Source organism: Ciona robusta, chromosome 3, assembly GCF_009617815.1.
Source record: "Ciona robusta chromosome 3, ASM961781v2".
Classification (NCBI taxonomy): Eukaryota; Metazoa; Chordata; class Ascidiacea; order Phlebobranchia; family Cionidae; genus Ciona; species Ciona robusta.
Window position 1 is genome coordinate 7,442,037 of NC_143237.1, and position 20,345 is coordinate 7,462,381.

The 20,345-nt window shown below is 34.0% G+C and overlaps 5 protein-coding genes across 5 annotated transcripts; 3 read left to right on the forward strand and 2 right to left on the reverse strand.

Annotated features, from left to right (window-relative positions):
* Positions 1 to 118: 118 nt before the first annotated feature.
* Positions 119 to 2,757, reverse strand: LOC149738747 (uncharacterized). Its single transcript, XM_089874407.1, has 8 exons — positions 2,555 to 2,757; positions 1,966 to 2,091; positions 1,424 to 1,557; positions 1,019 to 1,207; positions 838 to 913; positions 581 to 643; positions 341 to 410; positions 119 to 230 (listed from the first exon to the last, which is right to left on the reverse strand). Exons 1-8 carry the CDS (start codon positions 2,666 to 2,668, stop codon positions 169 to 171), a joined length of 834 nt encoding a protein of 277 aa, XP_089730533.1. The 5' UTR covers positions 2,669 to 2,757; the 3' UTR covers positions 119 to 168.
* Positions 2,758 to 4,030: 1,273 nt separating this feature from the next.
* LOC149738748 (xylosyltransferase) lies at positions 4,031 to 16,643 on the reverse strand. Its single transcript, XM_089874338.1, has 15 exons — positions 16,467 to 16,643; positions 16,289 to 16,378; positions 15,616 to 15,762; positions 14,982 to 15,091; positions 14,507 to 14,635; positions 13,671 to 13,874; positions 13,142 to 13,337; positions 11,249 to 11,329; positions 9,992 to 10,061; positions 9,213 to 9,315; positions 7,839 to 7,977; positions 6,944 to 7,066; positions 6,236 to 6,484; positions 5,815 to 5,943; positions 4,031 to 5,663 (listed from the first exon to the last, which is right to left on the reverse strand). Exons 1-15 carry the CDS (start codon positions 16,548 to 16,550, stop codon positions 4,860 to 4,862), a joined length of 2,658 nt encoding a protein of 885 aa, XP_089730464.1. The 5' UTR covers positions 16,551 to 16,643; the 3' UTR covers positions 4,031 to 4,859.
* A 351-nt stretch (positions 16,644 to 16,994) lies between these two features.
* On the forward strand, positions 16,995 to 18,341 carry LOC149738749 (putative methyltransferase DDB_G0268948). The gene has a single exon (XM_089874402.1). It carries the CDS (start codon positions 17,105 to 17,107, stop codon positions 17,990 to 17,992), a length of 888 nt encoding a protein of 295 aa, XP_089730528.1. The 5' UTR covers positions 16,995 to 17,104; the 3' UTR covers positions 17,993 to 18,341.
* A 629-nt stretch (positions 18,342 to 18,970) lies between these two features.
* On the forward strand, positions 18,971 to 20,028 carry LOC149738750 (uncharacterized). Its single transcript, XM_089874427.1, has one exon. The coding sequence runs from the start codon at positions 18,971 to 18,973 to the stop codon at positions 19,475 to 19,477; it is 507 nt and encodes a 168-aa protein (XP_089730553.1). The 3' UTR covers positions 19,478 to 20,028.
* LOC149738751 (uncharacterized) lies at positions 19,484 to 20,028 on the forward strand. Its single transcript, XM_089874430.1, has one exon. It carries the CDS (start codon positions 19,484 to 19,486, stop codon positions 19,856 to 19,858), a length of 375 nt encoding a protein of 124 aa, XP_089730556.1. The 3' UTR covers positions 19,859 to 20,028.
* Positions 20,029 to 20,345: the final 317 nt, after the last annotated feature.

Genomic DNA, 20,345 nt, shown 5'->3' on the forward strand with positions numbered 1-20,345 from the left:
CGTTCACTATCATGCCAAAGGACCCATACGGGCTCGTATAGCTCTAAAAGGGAGCAAACCACTTCTGTGCTACGTTGTTCAACAAAAGGCAAAATTCAAGAGTAGGAAAGCGACAACGTCAAAGTGTGCCGGGTGATTTTATTGAAGTAAAATAAATATTAAAGTACGTTAATAAGCAGAGACTTCTTCGTTGAAGTTTCGGAGCTGCATCTTTTGTTTGTAGAGCTCGTCTGAAAATAGTACAGAAGTAGTAAACATTAATACCATGGAAAGTTAAAATTTAGGAAGTTAAAATAGCTGTTGCCATTCAAGAACAGGAAGCTTATCGAACTAATCTTACCTTCCAGGTCGTCAATGCTTCTCTCCAACTGGACAACAGATTTTTCAGCGAACTCAGCTCTGTTTTCTGACTGTTAGAAAATTAATAATTGACACGTTAAAAAGCCATAACGACTGGGCAAATGTAAAAAAGAATTGTAGAAAATAAGAACAGTTTGTTGCTCCAGTAAACAAACCATACCGCCAGATAGACTATTCTATTCTTATTACACCTAAAGATTGCAATGCACATGTCACTTACGTCTTTCAATTTGTCACTCAAACATTTGATTTCTTCTTCGTAAGATTTCTCTTTGGCAGAATACTAAAAAGTGTTTCAAAAATGATTTAGTTTAATAGATTATTAGGCTTTAAATGCGGTGCAACAAAAAAAAAACACATTAACCAACAGACAATTAAGGCCTAAAACTTTTTTTGATTGCTATAACTCTTTAGAAAAATTCATTTATAAACCTATATGGTGTTACATATACATATACGTCATACACACGTCATTACCTTTTCAGCAGCAGCTTCCAACGATTTCAAACTGTTGGCCGCTGTTTTCAATTCCTCTTCGAGTTCAGTTGCTTTTCTGCAATTTGTAAAGGTTTAAATTATTTTTAATTATATTTTTTTCTAATTAACGAATGACATCATCAACGAACGGCACTATCAACAAATGACGTCATCAACCTACCCTTCAGCGAGTTCGGCTCTCTCTTCGCCACGTTCAAGGTCGCTTTCCACATTGACAAGTTTTCTCGCAACCTCCTCATATTTCTTATCAGCATCCTCAGCGACGCTCTTGGCTTCGTTCAATGAAACTTCTTGTGCTTCCAATTTCTCTTCATCCTTCAAAGCTCGGTTCTCAATGACCTTGCGACCTCTGGGAAACGATTGCGTCATGGTGAGGTTATTTTAAACGGTGTTGTAAACTTGGTATGTGTATAGTTTAACCCACCAAAGATCCGTTATTCATTGGGGTATTTAGCGAATTAGCGTATGCACACAAGTCTTGTATGCAATTTGATGAATTTTAAAAGATTGAGGGCGTTTTAATATTATTAGCGTATATATAAGGTGTGACAAAACACCTACTAACCGTTCACTTTCATCAGCTGCCTTCTCTGCCTCTTCCAACTTTTGCAAAGAGATTGTAAGTCTCTCCTGAGCTTGGTCCAATTCTTCTTCAACGAGACAGATACGTCGGTTCAATGCTGACACTTCTTCCTCGGCCTGGATCAAATCAAATGATCAATTAATGTTGTATCGAACATTAAAAAGTTAGTGCTTTTTAAACAGTTTGGTAAAGAAAATATGACAAAGAAAAGTAGGTGCACAGTTAGATGTTAATTAGGTATACACGCCAAATGTTAACTTTGATGTTTTATCTGCAGATACATTTGCTTTTTTAGACATGAAGAAGGAAGTTAATACCGCGCTGTACAAGTTACGTACACTTATTTGTTGACCATTGCATTGCCCTATATTGTTGTTGTGCATTTTGGTATGATCTTATATGTTTTTCCACAAAGATAATATAAACCCCAATCCCACCACTACATAAACTGCCTCATTCGTTAATAACTCCCAAGTGAGCGTTTGAAGTAAATCCACTAAATCTTCGACTTAACCCAAACTTACGTCAGCAGCTTTCTTCTCAGCTTTCTCTAAATCTTCATTGGCAAGTCTCAATTTCTCTTGGGCAGATTCCAATTCGTCCTCTGTTGCTTTGACTCGTTTGCCCAAACCAAGAAGTTGTTCTTCAAGCTGTAATGTAAAGGACCGTTGACGAATATGTGTTTATTGTACACCGACAGAGTGACATACTTGCTAACTCGTCACCTGTGTTTAACGACTGTCTTTTACCAGCCACGGCAGGATAAAGTAAGTTACATTTATATAGTTGGATGGGGTAAGATGGGACACCTCAAGCACCTAATTTTAAAATATATTGATAGTGTTTTAAACAATTAACAACGGTCTATGGGGGGCATGAGGATAACGTTTATAATTCTTTGAATGTTGTTTGATTACTATATATACAAAATTGGACGAAAAATAGAATAAAATGGTGCCCATCTTCTCCACCCTTAGAACATGTCCCTTTACGTTTTCACTGTTTATTAACCGTTTTAAAGACAAGTATCGCTGGATATGTAGCGTTTAAAAAATCCAGAAATTAGGTTTTAGTTTCAATCAGATAATACATCTAACACAATGTCACTTATACCTCTTTTGCTTTGCTCTCTGCACTTTTTCGGTCGATTTCTGCTTGTTCGGCTCTGTCGAGTGCATTCTCTTTGTCCAATTTCAACATAGTCATCTTCTTCTTGATAGCTTCCATTTTAGAGGTTGTGGTTTTAAACACAATAGAAAAGATATAAGAACTTACTGTGAAGGTAGTATGCAACTGATGTATTGCCGAGTGCCCACGTCCCCTTTTATAAGCCTCCAGATTTAGGTCAAGTTTCGATGACAGACAGCTGTTGACAGGTCTAAGGTGGTAATGACGTCACATGGTCTGACGTCATTAAGATTTACCTGCGGGTGTGGAAAGTTGTTAAAAACAGTCGCCATTTCTTCTTTAGATTCTTTCTTTGCAATGGATTGTATTAGCTATTCTACAATAAAGAAGTTATATACAGCTTCGTTTATTTAAAAACGCACATTACTCAAAGCGCCCGTACCGTAGCTGGGGCTGAATAAATATAACGTAACTTGCTGTATCTTCCGTGGCTGGTAAACGACAGTCGTTATAACACAGATGTTCTGTTGCATACACCTGATGGTACCCGCTTATGAGTTACCATATAGGCTATGTATGTAACTTTGCGAGTGATTATTTTAGGGGGATTCTTTCATTTGTTGTATGACCTTAAAATTCACCTACAAATTTACATTCGCGGTTACTCGTAAGTGGTCACAAGGTGTATAAAACAGAACACCCATGTTGTGAAAGCTGCCGTTGCACCGCCAGGCGAGGATAAATAAGTCGTTGTTCGTTCACGCACTTCAAGAATTGCTTCAGAACTTCGTTGTCCAAATTATCAACCATATATACAAACAAAAAACATCATATATACTTACAAAATACGTGTCTCGTATGTTACGAGATAAATACGAATCTCGAACGTATAGGTCCGCAACATCACAAAAACTATTTTAAGAGGAGGAAAAATAAATGATCACCATCAACTTAACATAGGGATTTCAGTTTAAAAGAAACAGAAAACAACTGTAAAGTTGAGTGAAAAACGAAATCTTATTCTAAAACTCAAAACAGTTCTGTTCGAACTAAATTCCTACCTTATAGGAAAACATAACTTAAACAAAGAAACAATTTTAAAATTGCGTGAAAATCGAAATCTTTTTCAAACTGCTATTATCGAACTAAAATCTTCCCCTACGAAATAATAAATTAAAACTATGGAATCGGAGGTATAATCTCGAATGTGAATAGCCCATGCTGTGGAAAACACAGTTTAATGTGTAGTAGGGTGAGGTCAGACGAAAACGCGACATCTTTAGCACATATTCAAAAGTCCTGATCGTGTTTGTAACAATGAACAACGGTCTATGCGAGTGTTATAATTGTTAAAATGTTCTTTGTTTTTTTACCAAATCGCACGAGAAATAGAATGAAAAAGTGCCCCATTCCCCCCACCCTACTATATATAGTGCTGAGATACAGTGTCCGAAAACCACATTTCTTTAAAGTACTGCATTTTATTACATATATAGTGCGGCATATGGGACGGTGTATAAAACTAGCACGGTTGTATTCACTACGGTCGATGCAATGGCAGCTTGGAACTACGTGCGAGTACGCATGAATACGAGTGAAGAATGAAACTAATTTTTTTTTGAATAAATACTAACCGAAAACAACTCATTTTTTATGATTATAGAAAAATTAAACATGAAGTAACAATTTTGTGGGAAAACTACTTTTCTTAAACAAAGAAAAAGCATTTTTGTGTCAATTCACACTGGACACCTCATTATAATTGAATAATAATCAATGAGAAAGGACAACTAGAAAAATAAGCAAGGCCAAAATGGAATTCACTTTCGTACTATGAACATAATTAAGAACTGATTGAATTCATTTTATCGACAGTGACATCACAGTACTTAATGTTTTCCAAGATAATTGGAAAAAAACTTTAATTTTAATTGCTGGAATATTATTAAAATAAAAAAGATTATTTTAATTAAAGTGATTGGGTTATTTTTGTAATAGTCATAACTTTCTAGGTAAAGTTGATATAGTTAAAAAAGATAACATAACGCATCCCAGCTAAGCTTCCTAATTACTATACTACTTATAAGAGTTTATGAAACTAAAGTTGTTACGCTTAGCTGAGTTGCGCTACGTTAGGTTCCGAAAATAGAAAAAAACAAAATAAAAAGCAAAGGTAGCAGATAAGTAATGTTTAGTTGGACAGGAATTGCAACTGAAGTGAGGTATCTAAGCTCGCTTCCAAGTGTCAGTCAACACTGTTATTTTTAAACTGGAAACACTGAAAATTTTATCACCTAATTCGGCCGTCTGGTTTCACGGAAATTAACTCAGTTTTAGGGTCAGGGGACAGCGAGGACCAATTCGTATTTTCACACAAATTAGGTGTCCCCTGGCGCGGCATGAAACAACGGCGTGGCTGCGCCTCACGCCACGTTTCTGGTGACTGTGCCACAAGACATGCGTCCTTGGCTTTCCACCCACTAGAAACCACAAAATCGACCCAGTTTCGTAACTTCACACCAGCGACATGATTCGATTCTGACGCAAGTTCAGTTTCAGCTTGATTATTCCGAGCCAAGTTTAAGGTTGTCCGAATAGAATAAAGATTCCTGTTGGCAGCATTAACCTGAGCGTCATCCACCACACCTCTGTTAATTTCACGCAACACTGAATCTCCTTCTATCCCCCCTTTAAACTCCTGCGGCGTGACGTAAAAATCCAACTCAGCGCATATATTCGTGAATTGCCGCTGAACGTAAAACCTCACCAACCAACGCCCAGGTCGAAGAGGTTTTTTTAAACTTAACGGTGTCTCTGTCACCCCCGCTGCTTTTGACGGCGTCCTGAAATCGTTATAATCGGCCACAACATTCAGTGGGTCAATCACAACAACAGTGACAACAAAATCGTCCTCCGAACGGCTCCAGCGAGCCACCAAATGGACATCACTGTTGGGCCCAACAAGCCCACCCCAATCTCTTATAACAAGCTCCTTAACATCCCAATTTGTTCCAACCGAAGCTGTTTCGAGTCGCTTGGCAAGATTAGACGATCGGTCAAGAATACGTAGAGAAGGTTGAGGTGATAAAAATGCCTGCGTGACGGAAAAGGTGCATTTTTATTAAAGTTAATAAAAAAACACTATTTAACTAAGTAAAGAGTCACTGCTACAACTTTTACAAAAATCTTACATAATCCAAAAAAAATGTTAAAAAAATTTTGCTATATTTTTTTTTGTTACCCACCTGCAGTTGAACCCTTGACCCATCCTCGGATGTTGCAGGGTCGTCACCCGCACCCCTCCTACCTACCCACCCTGCGTCGAAGGTCACCACATAACCAACAAATTCTTCATCTTTCTTATGCATTTCCACCTGTGGATGCAACAAGATGTTAACAAGGTATATTATGATAACAAATCATATTCGTTTTATAAACCAAAAATATTTTTGAAGATTCTTGACGGACATATTTTAAAGGGTCGATTGTTCTTTTCAGGACTAAAAACTCTTCTGTAAACTTTGAATTTGAAAATCTTGTCGCAGTCTTTTGTAAAAATCAAAGCTTCTGTACCATGGTTTTAGTTATATGAATACTTATTTATAAAAATCCGAATTGGAAGTTCAATTTTTTTTTATATTTTCACCATCACATTTGGTGTCTTACCTGCAGCATGCTAACGACGCTCAAATTACAATCTGACGGCATTTTCGAATTCACACGTAACGCTTGATTGGTTAATTGTTCGTTCAGGTGTGACAGCCCCACGCGAGCAAACGAGGTAAAGTAGGTGAGAGATGAGTCGGGTATAGATTGGGGTCCATCTAGATAATCGTACACGTTCTCCCATAGCGAATGTAAAGCAGGGGTGCCTGGTGGGTAATCACCATATAGTTTAAAATCAAGATGGTTCACCTGAAAAAATTATTACAAATTATAAAGAAAGTAATAAAAAGATTAAAATTATATAAAACTTTATTTTAAATTTGGTCTCATTTGTTTTAAATTAAAATTAATATACAGTTTACATAATATTTTGTATATAGCAAATTTTGCTGTAGGCGTAGACAAATTTAGAGCTTCCTGGGGTGTTTCTGGATACTTTTAAAATCACTATGTGTTGCTGTAAGACCGGTATTAATTACAATTCAATTGTTAAAGAGTAATAACAGTCATTGTTATTTGTTATTAGCAGTGTATAACTAAATTCAAAACAAATTTCTTCAATGCAGGCCATGTTGCCGAAAAACACAACTATAACTTTAAAATGTCTTAGCCACTTATAGCCTCCAAAAATACCACTTAAATGGTTCTTAATTCATTTTTTTTAAATATTTTTTTTATCAAAACAACACTATAAAAACGAGGACCTACCACTTCTTGGTTAATGCTTTCTTCAAACTTTCTTGCGAAGAAAACTGGACGCGAAGTTCGAAGTCTTACAAGATCAGATGGATAGAAATCATTGGGGGAGCAACCACACCAATCCACTATGTGCTGTGGTGTATGTATGTGTGATGTATATGTTAGGATTTGTATTGGTAGTTTGGTAAAATTTAACCAAAGAACATTTTACATGAAAATTTTTAAATTAAAAACAAGACAAGCTGTTTGAAGTCAAAAAATTAAATTTTCTTCTTAAATTGCTTGTTTTCTGTTCTATATGGGTGAGGTCCTTGAGGACCTAGGATTTGACCAGAGTCCATTACCTCTTTAACTTGTTCAAGAAAGGATTTGACCAGAGTCCATGAATACTTTAACTTGTTCAAGAAATAATTCCCAGGTTATTTTGACTTTAAAATACCCCAAGGACTCAGCACCCATTGATATAGTTGTAGGTATACGGCATAGTTTGGGTTCCAATAAAGCAGATTGAGGTGTATTTTATAGACAATGGACCAACTCATTGTTCGAAGGCAATATAACAATGGCTTATCTAAAGTGGCAATTTCGTGGTCATGTATAACCCCATTTTATTACAGGTGCTTTTTTAAAGCCAGCCTGTGACACTACAAGGTGTAATCTGTTTTAAAATATGTGAAAACCTATTATTGGCACTTTAAATGCATATATATGTCAAATTTAAACACATAAAGATGCACATAAAATTTATATAGCACATATAAATCTTCTATAACATATAGAAACCTACTATTGACACTTAAACAAATATATATGTCAAATATACACACCTAAAGATGTATATAAAATTTATATAGCATATCGAGAGGTTCAATACATATAGAAATCTTATATAACACATAGAAACCTTATACTGGCACTTGCAACCTCGCGCACGGTTCCAGTTTGTTACACGGATATTATTATCCACAAATGTTTCGCACAAATCACTGTTTTGAACCAAAGTATGGAAAAATGATTCTGCAGGTAACAATGTATATTCATACCTGAAGGAAAAATATATCAAATTTCAATGCTGCGAGAATTTGCAATTCATACATTTTGCAACACTGGAAATTATGAAACAAGTTGTCTCTTAACCGCAAACCACATGTTCTGAATGATTTTAATTAGCTTTTCGACTAAACATGAATGTATTCTTGTGTGACTTTATTATTGATGACGTCATAACTGTTTGGTTTGGCGTTTCTGCCGAGCTTTACATTGAGGCTCGGCGCTTGGTGAACCAAGTACTTACAACTTCAGCACAACTCGCTAATATTAATGCTGCCAGAACTTACTATTTATATTTATACTGATATGAGGTGAACTTATATTATAAAAAATAAAAACTAAAAATCTAAACATTAAACACAACACGTTATCCTAAGAAATGTATTTATTATTTAAAAAAAAATGCATCTTAAGTAAAAAACTGCATCTCAGAAAAAATAATCACAGACGATCAACATTTTTAATTTTTCGACTCATATTTTAATACTGCGTATTAGAAAATGAAGGTGTGTATTTTTTAAATTTGGGATTATTTTAAAAATGAATGTTCTATTTCTATAACATTTAATTGTTTACTATAGTTACACAAGCTTAACCTATTAAAAAAAATAAAATGAAAAGAAATTACCCTAATAGGTTTCATTAGTCATATAAATGGGGTGTGAATAATTAATAGACTTTTCGATTCCAATTAGAAAAAAAGTTAAAATTGAATAAATTGCAAAAAAAGTTTACCTTTAATTGATTTATTCGTTTTAAACTAATTACATAAAAAACAATTTTATGTGATTTTAAAATCAAATTTTGTAAAAATGATAAATTCTAAGAATTTTCTGAATGGCGATAGTAGTTGTGCAAATATATAAATCTTTATTTATTACTTTACTTTCCACACAACGCCCACATAATAAATACTACTATGATGTCATGAAGGTTAATGTTTAAATATCAAACAAAGTAATGACATTGTAAACACTATTTAGTCTCTATGGATTGAACCTACAGTTTATCTATGCTCTCAATATAAGTAGCCTTGAGAACAGAGTTAAATTACAATTAAATTTTGTCACAACTTTTTAGCATGGCACACATGAGAGCTAAGATACATTTCTTTTGAAATATTATCTCAAAATGCAAAAATAAATACTTTTACCTAAATCGAAACTTTTTTCCAAAGTTTCCCACTATTTTAAAACCATTTAAATAAATTCCAAAGGTATAAACTTACCAGTGCTTAAGTTGTGTGAGCAATTGATCGTTCCCATTAACAGCAAAGTCACACAATCGTCGGTTCAATGCAACCCAATCACTTCCTCCATTCACTGTGATTCCTGGAAATTAAATAACTATATTAAACTTCGAAATTCACGGCGGCATTTTGGCAAATTCAGGGTGGCATTATGAACATTTACAGTGGCATTTGGGCAAATTCATGGTAGCGTTTTAGAAAATTTTGCCACAGTCTGTAAAATATTAAATGTACATGACATTAGAATTTGCTATAAAACATGTTATATCAAATGAAATACTGCCAGTAAAGAACATTAAGTGAATAGGGTCTTACAGCGAAGCATGCTATAGGACCTGAGATGCTCCAGAGCTGGCCCGTTACTAAGACACCCAGGGTGATTAAACCCATTTAATGATCACTGGGTTGGAGCAATGTCCGCTTAGTGTCTTGCCCAAGGACAAATACACATATCAGTATGTGTATCAGTGGGGACCATTGAACTTAATATTTTTTAGTTAAGATACAACGGCTTAACTACTGAGCAACAGCAAACCAATAATATATAAGTTATGGATTGTATAGAAGCATTCTTCAACGAAATTGAACTGTTTAGAAGAATTTTTGAATGAAAACTTAACCATAGTAAAAATAGATGAATGTAACTGTATCACATTTCATCTTTTAGTTAAAACGCTAAGACTGTACATTTTGAGATTCAATCATGTTTTCTGTTTTTTTGAAAAATATTTATTCAGTTTTACCAATGCTTTACCTACCTTCAGGCAATTGTCTTTCCCCTAACCTCCACATGTGTTGATCACATTCAACAAACACTCTGTTTAATCCCTGGCAACAGAAAATACTTTAATTAGAGGTAGTGGTATTGTTCTGTGGTTTCTATTAACCAAGAATTCTAAATTCTGTCATGTAAGGCCTCTGGGTATAGAGGAAAAACAAATCCAATGGTTTGAGCCAATTTTAAAAACAGAATAAAATACTGTGCTTTGTGTTGTTGCTAATATGCATAAAAAGCACATTATTTTCTATTTTAACGTGATTTTTATTTAATTTTAATGTGCTTTTTATGCATATAAATCAATGTATCGTCTGCCATATGGTTAGACTTGGTTTGTTAATGTTTAAATTTACAATAATAATGTGGCTTTGGAGCCTGAAAGGCATTAGGTTGTTTAATAAACAAACCAACTGAAATAAACCTGTTTTAAACTTAAAGGCCAACATTAATACAGTGAAATTTGGACAAAACTTTAAAATTAGTTTGTTTCCAATAATTATAATCTGTCAAACATCAATTTGTGAATTGATTTTATGTTTAAAACTATTATGTGTGGTTTAATTTGGTTTCACAAATGACTTGAAACAAGTTAATTAGATTTTAGCCATGCTTGGTTTAATCAGAAACATCATAAGAACAAGGAGCTTATTATATCAAAGTTAGGACCATGGTGTATTAAATATTATAATTCTATTCAAGTTGTTTAATCTTTTGTACATGATGTAATCGGATTAAAAACACTGTGTATGTTGGGTCATAGGTTTTGTGTATTAGGTTTATTAAATGTAAATCCAGAGGTTTTGTTTACCAGATCTCTCAAACCCTTCTAACTTTTTTTGATCGTTTTTTTTGTTGTGGATTAATTTAATACCACAGTGTGTCAAATTGTCAATGTAATCATATGATTTATAAATGCGATTTGTGAGTTAATTTATATTTATGGGTATTTGTTATCTGTTATGAATTATTTAGTTTAATTAAAAAAATGATTTTAAAATTGAATACAAAAAGTGGCCATTGGGAATATATTATTACTAGTTGGTGCAAAAATTAAATGTATGGTTGGCCAGACGTATGCCCTAAAAATGCCTTGAATTGGTTTTCCCTATGAGGAGTTCGCCAACTCTTGTTAATTCCTTAGGAATCTTATACACAGTTTAGGAATCTCAATTATGTGTTGTTGTGTTATGATGATTCTATTAACTAGTTTGAAAAATGATAAGAATGGAATTTTCACCTGTTTCCTGATAAACTTCTCATCTTCCCTCCCGTGAGATTTCATGAAGTTCTTATCACGATATTTGCTCAAGTATTGAACCTGTGGTGTGACATGTTAACTATGTTGTAGTTATGAAGGTGTGGCTTGTTTTGAAAAACACATTAATTTAAGCTGTGAATGGCAAACATTGTATTGGTTTATTAAATACAGAGCGGCAATCGACTCCTTTGACTCTGAATAAGGGAATACATCAATTCAATATATGAATTGAACACAGACAACAATTTTTATAAACATTCAGTTAAGAGTTATATAGTTATTTTCTAATGGAAGACAAATTAATATGAGCCATTGAAAGAATAAATGGCAACATTCTACAAGGAAAAGACATTGGCATACATCAGTATCCATATTTAATAAAGCAAATAACATAATCTGGATCTAGGTGCAAAAAAAAAGCACAACATTTAGTACTTTGAAGTTCGTTTAAACAAAAATCAAATAAGTCAAGCAGGTATTATCCAATGGTGATTAGAAAATGTGAAAATCGGTTCCAAATTTTCCTTGTTAATTTGGCATGGACCAAGTTAAGAGCAACATTTGTTTAGCCTAAAACAGGTTGAACTAGTTTGGCGTGCTTTTCTAACTATGCAATAATTATCAGTGTTTGTATACAAATCAAGAATGCATAAACGTGGTACGCAAAGTTCAGTATAAGACATGGACTTTATGTACGACTGTCTATTTTAACCACAAAACCATGTATTGAAATATTGAATATTAAAAAAATAAAATTTTAGTTGCCACCTTAGTGCTGACATGTGTCATGTGACAACACTAACTTTAAAAAGCTGTGTTGTTTAACCACAATAATGTGTTAACATACAGAGGAAATTTTAAATTTTAATTATATTTCTTGGATGGCGAGTTATGCGGGCGGCCGGGCAACACCAAGTATAAAATGCTTTTCCTTAAAAATATAAATGCTTGTGTATTAATTGTAATGTTAAGGTAATTTGGTAAAACAGATTTTTGACACCGCTTTTCTGCTTAATAAAAAGTTTGTTTTACAGATTTTTTAAAATTTCATGATTTAAATTTAACAGCTACAATGGTAAGATAGAATTTATGAGTAAATTCACAAATCATAAAGAAAATTCACATTTCATGAATAAATTCACAGTAAGGTGTGAGTTCACGCGCTTGTGATTCTACCCTGAATTTTCGCCCTATTTGTGACGTTTGTGACTAACAATTGGGATTGTTGGACAACAATACATATCAGGATGTGGTTTTCAATTAAAGATATATTGTCAAGTAGATATTCAAGAGATATGATGATGTAAGGTTTAAGAGCTAACCACTTAAGATTACACACACAAGTTAAAATAACAAACCATTATCTGTGTATTGTATAGGATAATGTTAAATAAATAATATATAGTTTAACAATTTGATTTCGAAGTTATGTAAGAGATATGTGATAGATAGCAATAAATATTAGAAAAGGTGTTTTTTTAACATGAGTGAAGGCTTCTTAGGAAAGCATCAATAATTATCAATGAGGGCCGTTTGAATAAGTTTGTAATTTATGATTCAGCAGAAGGTACACCAAAACTAATTTTTTAAATTAATTTAAACCTGTTGTAGGGCTCCAGGTGAGGAAATGGCCAAATTGGTAGATATGTAATTTTATTGTTAAAAAATAGTAGCCGAGATATACCAAACATGAGCTATTTTCTACACTGTATTAAAAATTAAACACTGGAAACAATTGTGTTCCCAAAGACTGCATGTCAAACTATCTTTTAAAAAAAATAAAAAAGTTAAGATTCAACACCTATGGTTTACAGTAGAAATTGGTTACAACGTATAGCTGCATCATTGCCAGCAAATTAATTAAAAACTCACCAGTTTTTCATCTTTTTCGATTGGGAAGTCTAACGCGCTTAAATTGATGAAGAAATCCCAATCTTTCCAAATCCGGAGGACATCACTGATGGCTCTGAGGAGAGTCTGAAGTAGACTTGATCCTCCCCATATAGTTGCCATCCTCCAGGGAGCAACTTTGATGTTGGGATATTGCTCAGTTTCCTTCAATACCTCTCTATGTAGTAGGAAATGTGAAATTCAATAAAAAAAACACAAGAATTCGTTATATAGAATATGGGGTAAGAAAAAATACGGTCTTAATCATAAAGACGGTTATTAAAATAAACCCTTCTGAATTCTAATAAACGAAAGAAAGGACTTTTTATGTGGGTGTGGTATTTAGGCCAGGTTTGGCACATTACTCCAAAAATACGTCTTGCTGACATTAAATTAATATATGAAAGGCAGTAAAAACCTCTTAAAAAATTTCTCAACGTGCTTATTAGTAGTTAGCACTGTTTTACTATTACTATTGAACAACAACTATGGTCCGTTCCATATCACTTACCTTAACAGGTAGTCTGATCTTTTATCCACATGGATGTAATAATAATGATCACGATGGTAAATAACTTTCAACAGGCGACGTAACTGACGTATAGCTCGACCATGCACAACCAACATGTAACAAATCCGAACAGGCCGAATGTCAGGGTCAAATGAGGTCGGCATTGGGGCGTCAAATGTAAATTTTGACTCATGTTTGCAGGTTCTAATGTGATTAAAGGTTTTTAAAGTTTTTTCTTGCCAAATATCTTGTATTTTTTTATTTTTTAGTTGGTACTTTTGCCAAATAGGTGGTATTTTTTTGTTTTTTCAAATGTAATTCCCTGTTTAAAGTTAAAAATGTTGCTATTGTTGACTAGTTGCCAACAATTGTTTAAATATTCCAGGGTCCAAATAAATACGTGAACATTAAAAAAACATCTAGGAAAAAAACAATTTATTAGGGCATAAGTCTGACCAGCCATACATACAAATTTTGCACCAACTGTTTATAATATATTCCCAATGGCCCAATGACCCTTCCAGGTATTCAATGAATCAATTTAAAACCAATTACAAATAAACTGAATAATTCATAACAGATAACAAATATAAATATAACTTGGATCCAACCCACTAAATCTACTATAGCACGTATAAAATCCTACGATGACATTGACAATTTGACAAGCATAGCCACAGTGTTAAATTAATCCACAACAAAACATGATCAACAAAAGTTAAAGATGAATCTTAGGATCTGTGGCATTTAGAAGCATACCGCAGAGGTGAGAAGTTTATAAACAAATTTAGTGGTTTACACAAAGGCTAGTGACGCTACATGCTACATTTACTAACCTTGGCATAGATTTTGGAAACAATGTACCATCTTGCATTTTGCAAGCAGCGTCCGCAATTTGTTGTTTACATCGATCAGTTGTTGCTCGAGACAACGCTGATATAGAATCTTTAATTGTGATGTCACACCTGGGAATAGTATGTCGATTTAATTTTACTCTTCCAAAGCAATAGTATGCAAAATTAAAAATTATTACATAAAAAATGATAGCAAAACTGGAAAGAAATCAAGAAAGTGTTTGCGAAAAGCCAAAAACTATAATTTAATTATTAACTAGAATTTGAAATGATCATTGTACAAATACTAAATACTATTTTACTATTGACTTAAACTACTGTTTAAACTAACGGCTGAAGCATATCACACAAGATTTGATCTTTATTATTTACCCAATTGCAATGTTAATATCTTGAATTCTTTTCAGGTGATTTGACTTTCACTCAATAAAATTAGTAACAATATTTTGTGTCTTACTTTGGTTGGTACTTGACTATTATCTCTGGTACTTTCTCTGTTGCAAAATGAATTTCTTCAAACTTGTTTTCATTGTTCTTGACCACTGGTTTTTCCATCTTATCCACTTGCTACAAAAATAAAAATTACTTTATAAAAGTTAATCCCAGATTGTGGTCAATACCTAAAAATTTATTTTATATTAGTTTGTCCCAGATCGGTTAAACAGTTGATTGCAAAGTTTTTAAAGATTTTAAATCGAAATGAAATTGGTTCACCACTTAAAGCGGTGCTTCTTATTTTTCTTAATAGCTGGGGCATGACCCAAAAAGTGGGTCATTTGGTTTGGTTGAGCCGCTACACCTCTTGCTATTCAGCGGCACAGTTTATCTGATATGTTATGTTTGGCCTTCGTATGCTTTACTAGTTCACTTTATGTTTTACAATATATACATATTTTATATGATATGTAGTTAAAAAAAGTTGGGTTGAAAAAAAATTAGGGTAAAAAATTGAAACAAATAAAGGTCTATAAAGATGTTTTGATATTAACTCAGGCTTAATACCTAATTTCCTACTACAAATATTGAAAAGCACTTACTCGGGCATGTATCAAAACATGTCAAACCAAGCACACACATAATATCATACTTACGCCAATGTTATGGTCCTCCAAAATGTTGATTTCATTGTTTGAATGTTTAAAGAACTCTTCACGAAATCCCGGATCCCGGGGATTAAGAACTAACTTGTCTCTTCCATGTACCAATGCACGCTCACCCTGCAGCATTGAGTTGGCAAGCTGATGGAAAAATAACAGAAGTTACAATTTACAAGCCAATTAGAGATATTTTCATGGTATACAGACAATGCAATTAATAAGGTACATAACCAGACTGGATAAAGTATATAGGTCCCTATGGCCACGAGCTTATTCAAAGTAATATTAGTCAATTAGTAGTGTTTATACCCTAAAAATTTAGATGTACTGGCTATAACTTTAAATGTGTGGAGAAATAATAATATGACTTCAAATGTGCAATTCACCCGATAAATTGACACTTCCACTTGCCAATTAAAGTTTAAAAAAAAGATTATAAAACCTTAACCTATGAAATAGGGTAAATAGGCTACTTTACACATAATTGTCCCCCACATAGCCTTTTGTGGTAATAATTTAGTTTGGCTTTATGCACTAGCCAATGATACAGACAAAAGGTTTAAAAAAGGGACATAAAAACAAAAAAGTGTCTATTACAAAATAGGGTACATGCCAATATAAAAAAATTAGCTTAAGGAAAAAATTTAGAAATTATTTAAACTGTCACCTCTTGATGTTTTTTAATCTGAAGTTCTTTTAATCTTCGTAAATGTTCTTCTTCCATGAGGTTTGGACTTGATTGAAACGTAAAAAATGCCTGAAAAAAAAAACAATAAAATATTTAAGTAAATGAAGACATGCTTTTTTTGTATAACTTTTTTTAATAATTGAAATGCTTTACCAACCTGAATTAAGAGTATAAACGATACGGCGTAAACCAGTGCTTTCCATTTCCGGAGAAACCGTCTTAGTGTTCGATGCAGACTCATTGCATCTTCTGCAACCAACTACGATACAGCGCCAATCAACTAACAACCGTTCAGTTGGTTTCCAGTTTCTACTTTTCCGGTTCAGTGACGTCACAATTCCCGAGACTATTTCTCGCGGGATCGCGTACAGTTGGCACTTTGGCCGATCTGGTCAAAAGGAAGTTAAAGTTTTGGTTAAATCGCGTTTGTATGAACGGTTTATTTTATGTAAGTGGGAATTTTATCCTGATTAATAAACAATTAAATAAGATTCGAATACAGCAATTTGCGAACATGATATTTCGTCATCGAATATTCGCGCGAATTTGTTTTCTATGGAGTCGGCCAACCGAATAAATGTAAACATTAAAAACACGTGGTCGACGTCATCACATCCAGGTCTGACGTCATGTGTCTATTGCCTTTCTGTTCGATTGCATCACTTAGTGACGCAATCGTAGAGAAATTCTGTCTTTATAAGTAGGCAAGGGCGTTGCTGGGAGTCACATTTAACTATTATAGTTTGGTATAACCAAAACGTTTGTTTTGCAGTGTAAAAGTGCCTAAATATCAAAATGATTAAATTGTTTGAAAGTGTAAAACACACCTCAAAATATGCTGAAGCAAGGCCAACAACACCAGATTCAGTCGCTGAGCGAGTTATTTCATTCATGAACAAATCCAAACCATTAGAGGGCAGTAGATATGCGAAAATGGTGGATGTTGGTTGTGGTAATGGTCAATCCACCTCCATTTTTGCTCCCTACTTTAAAAGTGTAGTAGGAATGGACACAAGCGAAAACCAAATTGCTTTTGCAAAGAAGAAGAACAATATTGATCATATTGAGTACCTGGTTGGGAACGGAGAAAGTCTTCCATTTAAAGATGCAGAGTTGGATCTCGTAGCAAGTGGACAAGCTGTACATTGGATGGATTTGGATAGTTTTCTCCCAGAATGTAGGAGAGTCTTAAAACCAGGGGGATGCATCTTGCTTCATGGGTACAAAGATCCGCGAGTACGTATGGTGGGAATGGAGGAGGATAAAGTGAAGGGGACTAAAGAGGATGTTGAAAATTTAAAGAGGAAGATGCACGATCAGTGCAGGTTTAATCCAAGGATAAAACATGTGGATGAGGGGTATTTGGAAATATTTGATATTCTAAAAAGTGATGACAAAGTAAGAGAAGATGGTAACATTGTAATAGAGAGGTACTGGACTCTTGAAGAATTAGAGGCATATTTTCATTCATGGTCAGGATACCAAACCTATATTGAAGATAAAAAGAAAGAACTGATGGAAAAGTACGGGAACATTGATGCATTGGAGGAACATGATATAATGAAGTGGTATATTGATGGGGTTAAGAAAGTTTGGAACGTGGAAACTAAAAACAATTCCGAGATTCAATTGCATGTCACCTTTGATGTGTTTATGATATTGTCTGGAATCCCAAAGAATTAATCTTGTGATATTTTAATCATTGATTCTCACTTGAAAATCTAATGACTCTTGAGAAGTTTCACTTTAGGTATTTTTTACCATGGAGTATTATGTGAAATTTGGAATTTTATGAACCATTTCTGTTTATATTCTGTTTTTTCATACTACCTCTGATAATTTATACATTTATAATTATACCTCTTCATCTTGTAAATACGTACTTAAGATTCACTTCTAGCTTTGTCGATAAAACACTTTAAAAACAAACATCGACAAAACACCAAATCTCAAACAAGTTGAAACTTACACTGCAGGATTAACATTGTATAAAACATTATCAAATTTGCTCTAATAAAAATTGGGTTTGGCACACACTGTTACAGGTATTTTAGAGAGTGAAAGGCGAATTTTAGTGCAAAAGTAGGAAGTAGCCAGGTTAATACTTCATGCTGTCGTTGGGCTTATTTTGAATTTCCGTGCTTTCATAAATGTATCACCCTCAGCAGATTTTCAACAATTCGGATAAACGATGTCACAATCCCTACAACTATTTCTCGCGGAATTTCGTACAGTTGGCCCTTTGGTCAATGGTCCAAAAGCTCCAGAGTCAAGTTTCAGTGAAATCGCATTTATATAAACGATTTATTTCAGTTTAGTCCTAATTTTGTTTCACGTTGATTAATAAATATTTCTACAAAATTCGTACCTAGCCTAATTTTGAAAATGAAAAAAAGTAATCAAAATTCGCGCGATATTGTTTTCTATGTAATTAAATGTAAACATTAAAACACGTGGTAAACGTCAACCGATTCAGGCGTTACGTTAGGTGTTTATTGGCACTGTTCGATTGCGTCACTGGAGTAACGTAATTGTAGAGAAATTATGTTTTTATTAGTAGGCATTAGGCAAGCGCGTTGATGTGTGTTACTTAAGATTTGTATAACCAACAGGTTTGTTTTGCAGTGTAAAAGTGCTTCCTATTCATATTTAATTAACAAAATGATTAAATTGTTCGAAAGTGTAAAACACACCTCAAAATATGCTGAAGCAAGGCCAACAACACCAGATTCCGTCGCTGAGCGAATTATTTCATTCATGAGCAAATCCAAGCCATTAGAGGGCAGTAGATATGCGAAAATGGTGGATGTTGGTTGTGGTAATGGTCAATCCACCTCCATTTTTGCTCCCTACTTTAAAAGTGTAGTAGGAATGGACACAAGCGAAAACCAAATTGCTTTTGCAAAGAAGAAGAACAATATTGATCATATTGAGTACCTGGTTGGGAACGGAGAGAGTCTTCCATTTAAAGATGCAGAGTTGGATCTTGTAGCAAGTGGGCTAGCTGTACACTGGATGGATTTGGATAGATTCTTTGGAGAATGTAGGAGAGTCCTAAAACCAAGGGGATGCATCTTGCTTCATGGATACAAAGATCCAGAAGTCCGGATGGTGGGAATGGAAGAGGATAAAGTTAAGAAGACTAAAGAAGAAGTTGAAAGATTGTAGAGGAAGATGCACGAACAGTGCACATTCAATCCAAAGGTAAAGCATGTGAATGACGGGTATTTGGAAATATTTGATATTCTGAAAAGTGTTGATAAAGTAAGAGAAGATGGTAACATTGTAATAGAGAGGTACTGGACTCTTGAAGAATTAGAGGCATATTTTCATTCAATGTCAGGATACCAAACTTATATTGAAGATAAAAAGAAAGAACTTATGGAAAAGTACGGGAACATTGATGCATTGGAGGAACATGATATAATGAAGTGGTATATTGATGGGGTTAAAAAAGTTTGGAACGTGGAAACTAAAAATAATTCCCAGATTCCATTGCATGTTACTTTTGATGTGTTTATGATATTGTCTGGAATCCCAAAGAATTAATATTGTGATATTTTAATCATTGATTCTTACAAGTTTTAATTTAGGTAATTTTTATCTTGAAATTTTATGTGCCGTAATTCTGTACAGAACAGTTTCTGTATATTCTGATTTTCCATACTGCCTCCGTTATAGTTAAAGTTTATAATTATAAATTCCTCATCTTCAATTTACCTTACTTTATCCTTGCGTGGCTGGGAAAGGACAATCTATATAACACTGGTGTTCTGTTTCATACACCCGTGCCAGCTTACAAATAATCATTTTGTGGGTAATTATTTTTTGGGGGGAGAAGGATTTTTATGTATGGCTGATTATTTGGACAACCCATTAGTGGCCACTGGGTTGGGGCAATTGCTGTTGAGCGTCTTGCTCAAAGACGTATACGTCCACAGTGGTAGCATCCTTTAGCCAGAGTTATAGGCAGGCACGATAACCACTTTGCAATGGCGTCGGACAAGTGAATAGGTAGTTAAGATTAACCACTAGC